At 48.1% G+C, this 5,941-nt stretch overlaps 1 protein-coding gene across 1 annotated transcript in view; it reads right to left on the bottom strand.

Moving 5' to 3' along the window:
- Nucleotides 1-5,941, bottom strand: part of COL22A1 (collagen type XXII alpha 1 chain) — a 295,276-nt gene that overhangs the window by 42,568 nt on the left and 246,767 nt on the right. Inside the window, exons 42-43 of the mRNA XM_025214699.1 lie at nucleotides 3,895-3,930; nucleotides 2,550-2,603 (exon numbers count right to left, since the gene is read on the bottom strand). Of these exons, the coding sequence (XP_025070484.1) occupies nucleotides 2,550-2,603; nucleotides 3,895-3,930 (90 nt within the window). The remainder of the gene's footprint in view (nucleotides 1-2,549; nucleotides 2,604-3,894; nucleotides 3,931-5,941) is intronic.

The following is a 5,941-nucleotide window of genomic DNA, read 5'->3' as shown; positions in this document are numbered from 1 at the left end:
TCTTTCCTGCCTATGCAGGGGGTCGGACTTGATGATCTATTGAGGTCCCTTCCGGCCCTAACATCTATGAATCTATAAAATGGGTGCAATACAGGGGTGGACATTTGCTAACCTGGGTGTTGAAAGTACAGCATCTAAATGGGAATGCTCCAGCTTTCAGAGGAAGGTAGGGCAAGAAGGGCCTTACCTAACTCCGCTGTCAGTCAGCAAAGCTGGCAGGGCCCACAGGGGAGGACCTGCCCAGGGACCGACAAAGTGAGCAGATCCCCTTCTGAGCCATGACGCCGAGAGAAGGTCCCGCGACCACCAGTCCTGCCTGGCTGCCCCTCTAAAGCACAATGCACTGCCATGTGGAAATCATCTTCCCTTTTCTATTCTCCATAGAGGTCTCCATAGAGGTCTCCATAGAGGTGTGATTTATAGAAAAGCATCTGCCTCTATCTGCGGTCTCCTAGCCAGTGACCTCCAGCCTCAGCTGGGATGGAGAAAGTGGGAAGAAATTTTGATGGCTCTTCTTTCATGATAAATGTGGGTGTGCAGAGAAGAGCCCTTCTGCTGCCTCTTTCTCACTCAGGTTTATGCATGTGAAGCCATGATAAAGAATCCCAGATGGGAATAGCTGCAACTCCCAAGAAACTGCAACTTCACCCCCTGAGAAGTCATAGGAGGTGAGATGTGAAGCAGAGACTTGCCTTACGATTCCTTGCAATTATTCTTTGGAGAAAGTCAGGAAATGCTGGGAAAATGATAAATGATTTGTTAATTTTGCTTCCCCCGACACAGTGGAATATCATAAGGGTAAAAGATGAGAGATCCTCCCCCAAGGTGCTTTAGCTTTTGCCCTATTTTGCCGTTTCTCATTTAGCCAGGACTTGCTGGCTTATGTGGTTGGGGCTGCTTCTGAAAGCAGGAGCAGAGTTATACCGGGTAGTGAAGGGCAGACCTGTACTTTGCTCAAGGAGGAGCATAGCAATGCTTACAGGAGTGGTCGTTGTTCAAAGAGCACAAAAAGCATGCACAAGGACAACGCCACCAGCCCTCAGATAATCTCTGGTCCCCGTCAGAAGTAGGGAGAAGAATGGCACATCACTTGCCTCCCCGTGGCTGGGTGATGGATATACAGAAGCTATTCTCAACATGCCAGACAGCACATGGCAAGAGTTGGTGGGAAGAGAATCAGATGCTCTGCTCCAAAGCCCTCAGGAGGAACTGAGATCTATTCAAGATGGAAAGTACATCTCTCTAAGCTGTTGAATTGGCCTCCGTGGGTGTGAATTTGGCCCAGATTTTGTTCCATCAGGTCCATCATTTTCTGATGTCCAAAGTCACAAAATATTTTCATGGCTCAAATAAAAGCTAGGAATCACTTCAAGTATTATAGAAGACAGGGTAGAGCTGCACCTTATAAACCAACTGTTCATCGGGGCTTTTGTAAGCAACAGCTCACTTCATCACATGCTGTGAACAGACATGTAGGCCATGTCCAGATGTGCAGGGGCATGCGCCTGCAGTGGCACAGATAGTAGTGGCACAAATTTGTGCCACTATTTTGTGCTGCAGGGCACACCCCTGCACGTGTGCTTTGTTGTGGGACAGCTTCAGGCAAGCAGCCCTTACCCAGCTCCTCCTGGCACCCGGCATGCTGGCGCAGCCCAAATGGAGGAGTACAGACACTGCCTTGCAGTCACAGCATCTCCCTGGAGGACCAAGCCTCCATTTGTTCCAGCACATGCTATTGTAGCGTGCATCATGCTGCATTTTTTCCTTGGGTTTTTTTGCTACTGGGGAATCCTGGGAGCAACTTTTGCCGCTGCGCTGCAAATTGGGGCATGTTTTAATGCGCTACAAAGAAGTTTGTGGCAACACAAGCTGCACATGCTTGCATGTGAGAATGCAGCCATAGCAGGCACGTATTCAAAGAAAGAGTAATTTAAATAAAAAAGGGTAGGAAATGGGGGAGAAAGGAGTGGGGCACAGCTGAGAGAGGCAACGGTGAATTGAAAAGAAAAACAAAGCAGTAAAACCAGAAATCACCCAGACTGGATTATGTGCAGTGCTGTCAAAACAGGGACTACAGATTCTTATCCCATTACCTGGGTTTATTTTTTTTAACCCCTATGCTTTCAAACCCTTTTAATACCCAATGGGTTTACAGCAATAGCAGGAGTAAAAAAAAAAAAGGCTGAACAGAAGTCAAAAGTCACTCCTCCACGTGGCCATTAGTGGCTTCACCTGTCTTCTCACACAAATACCACCGATCCAGGAAGACTTGTGTCATTTTGGCAATCCCCCTTCCCAGTGCAGTACTGATCCTTAAGGTCTATTGCCAACAGCCGTCTCCAAGGTTGTTTTAAATAGCTTAAAAAGGCTTTGACCCTTCCTGTGAGAGATGATTCACTTGTCAAATAAGTCTACCAAGACACGCTTCCTTATAACCACCCTATATTTTCCTCCAGTTAATCGCTCTGCTATGATGACTCCCCCAGGCTGCTTTTCAGGAGACAGGCAGCTGGGGTCCATGCCATTTCTCTCTCATCCTCTTTACTTACATCCTGCCCGGGTGGTCCTTGGGGGCCTGGGATGCCGGGTGAGCCTCGGGAGCCCTAGGAAAAGGAGAATAAAGGAACCCAATCAAGCATGACATATCCAGCAACCTTCAGGTTCCTGTTTGCTGCCAAGGAGACATCTGCAGCCCATCAGCTCCCAGAAACTGCTAAGCTAACACGGCTCCGACTTTGAACTGTGTGCTGCCTCTGTGTCTTAAGCAAGAGATGGCCATTCCTCAGCTCCCAAGCCCCATGTAGCCATCAGGCTGTTAATGTCATTTCTGAGAAAAGTCATTTAACAACAAGTTACTATCTGATCTGAGATGCTATTTACAGAACCCTGATTCTGGGTATCTCTATTTTGCACCCTGCATTTCTTGGCTGTGTCCAAATTTTGGCTTGCAGCTGGAAGGGTTATATGCTTTTAGCCACCCTTGATCTATAAAGCCTGGCATCTCCAGCATGGGATGGGTATTACAGGCCACTAGGCACCAAGAGGGGCACTAACGCACCCCAGGTCTCACAGGAGAGCAGGGAAAAGACTGCCAAAGTCCTGACTTCCAGTCCACTGCTCTTAAGGACAACTTGCCTCTGTGTAAATCCAGATTCACTCTGCCAATGGCAGAGGAGGTGCTCAGGATTTGCAGCAGTGACTGCTTAAGCTGGTATGTATTCAGGCCAGTTTATTTCATTCTGATCAAGTGGCAGACTGGTGATCAGGGAGATACTGTGATGGACTAGACACAACGGGAAGGAGACTGCATATCTTCATTTTCCATCAGCTGTCAAAGCCAGCAAAGCACTTAAACACATGCTTATGTTTAAGAATGTGAGCAGCTCCACTGACTATTAAGCTTGAGCTCAAGTGCTATGTTGGATTGCATCTTAAATCATCCAGCTTTCTCCTTCCACCTGTAGGATGTTTTTCACCAGCCTGAAAAGACGTGGCCTGATCCAGATTCTTGCCTGTCCACGGGGGCTCAGTTCATTTTCTTCCCAACACAGAAAAAAACCCTGCCCTCCCAGCCAGAGCTGCCTGCTGGGGCCCTGACAGGTCTCTCTTGGCATCTCTCCTCAACCCCCACAGTTCAGGAGCTCAGCGCATTTGATCATGGTAGCTCTTCTCTCTCAACTGAGTCATTCAATGGTATCTCTAACCACTTGCTCAGCAGCAGCAGAGAATTTACACGTGGCTTGGGCCCAGCTTCCTGAAAGGGCTGGCCATCATTATTAGACCCAAAGAAAAACTAAATGTGCCTTTACAACTTTAACAATGGAAAATGCCACCCAGGGCCACAAAGCAATGCCGTCCATAGAAGATGGGTGTAGGCAGAAAGGCATACTGTACCAATGGCCCTTTGTCTCCTGGTGGTCCCGTGGGGCCCTGCAAGCAAACAACAAACACACAGGATGAAAACAAAGACAGCTGAACTTGAACTTGGCATCATATTTGACTAATAAGCACAAATGCATATAAGGGAGGAGGCAGGAGAAGGAATAGGACCACCTTCGCAAGACGTCATCCTGAGGCAGGTTAAGCTGACTGCAAAGGGAGAAAATTAAGGAGAGGATGCTCAGAGGGACCAAGAAAGCCCAGAGCGTTATGTCCAGAGGTCTTCCGGTAACAACAGGTGACAACGGTGTCAGTGTGTTCAGTACAGGAGCCCAAAGCTAAAACCCGGTCAGTGCAGAGCACTTGCTGATTTTAAGCTCTGAAGAAGTGTCTTTAGCAGCTGTTTCATATACAGAATGACACCCATATTATCCGCAAGAGAAATTCATTGCATATGGGGAGCCAACATCTATTCAGCAGAGACCTTGAAACCATCATGAGTGAGAATTCAATCTTTCCTTCCATGCAGTAGTTTCTCTCTCGACTGGGATGTTTGCAAGCTGTTGACATGCAGCATGTGATGCAGTGCTTTACACCTATTGATTTCCTACTCCAAAGGGTAGAAAAAATAAATGTTAATCTCCGTGTCAGAAGCAGCAAAGCAGGAGATTTACTGAAGGCCACAGGAGCAGCCAGTATCAGATCGGGGAGTTAAGCGAGAAGTTGCAAGCTCCTAGCACTACACGCAGGAAAGTAGACACATCCCTCTCACTCTTCTACTGAAAGGCCCAATTTTGCCACTCTTAGCAATATTTATACACTTGACTAATACTGTTACTGTTCCTTTGCTGTGTCTATGGGAGCTCATTCACAACAGATGTAACCATGATTGGGAAGATGCCAATCAGTCGCTCCACTACAAATCTCAGCTGCAGAGATCTCAGTCTCCCAGGCTAGGAACAGACATTACACATAAATGGGTTTCAGCGATCAGAAACTGGTTTAAACCTGTAACAGAACAAGTTCAGTGCACATAAACCAATCTGAAAATGGCTGAAACCAGTCTGAGATCAACCTGGTTGAATATAGTATCAGACTTAACTGATTTGGCTCAAACTGGTTTATGCAATGTCTGTCCAAGACCCCTTGCTGGTTTAAGTTAAATCAGAGTCCCCCAGCATCCCAGCATGCTCTCTGGGCTGGGTGGGGCTTTCTGCTCCACAGCATGGCTGGCCCCTCCCCCTCTGCTCCCTGGCTGGAGCTCAGCACAGACTTGCAGGCACAACAGGGTCTGCCAGCTTCCCCATGCTCCCTTCTCCCCACTCGCTGCTTAAGCAGAGGTCCCTTCCTCCTCTCTGCCACAGTAGGGACCATAGCCAGCATGTAGTATGCTAGCTAATGTCAAGAGGTGTCTGTGTGTGTGTGTGTGTCTCTCCAATTTCACTGGGACAGGCAGACAAAACAGTGACTACTTAGATCTTTTGGAGCTAATCAACCGGTCAGCCAGTAAGCTGTTTAAGAAGTTTGAAGTAATATGGAGAGAGGCTATTGTTTTGCTAATGGGGTGATAAAGCCTGTTATCAGCCCCCTGGCTTCCTAACCTGTCAGTTTGCTGCAGACAGTAGGATGAAGCAGGGAGGGAGATTGAAAAGCTCCATATCATCAACAGATGCATGCACTGCACCCTCCCCCACCACTTGCCTCCCAGTGCTAGCCCGGGACTAGGGGCTAGCAACGTACCTGCCCCTTGAGCAGCAAGCGGGGAAAAGCCTGGGATGGTGCAGGCAGATCTCCCTAATGAAAGAGTCCTGGCCTGGCCATGCTCCCCTCAGCTCAGCACTGGAAGGGAAGGGGGGGCTGCTGTAGCGTTCCCCGGCTTCTAGCCTGAGCCACTGAAGGCATGTGCCTGAATTTCTGTGCCAGAATGTCTGTCCAGTTTCAAAACAATTCAGCCTAGCCAGATCAGACTAACTTGCAAAGACTGTATCTATTCAGGCTCAAGCTTTTTGAATGTCTGTCCCTAACCCTAATGTAGCTGAAATCTGTCTGGAGAACAGCAGGA

This window comes from Alligator sinensis, unplaced genomic scaffold (assembly GCF_000455745.1).
Source record: "Alligator sinensis unplaced genomic scaffold, ASM45574v1 scaffold721_1, whole genome shotgun sequence".
NCBI classification, from domain to species: Eukaryota; Metazoa; Chordata; order Crocodylia; family Alligatoridae; genus Alligator; species Alligator sinensis.
Note: the sequence above shows the minus strand (reverse complement) of the source record. Positions and strands in the feature narration are given on the sequence as shown.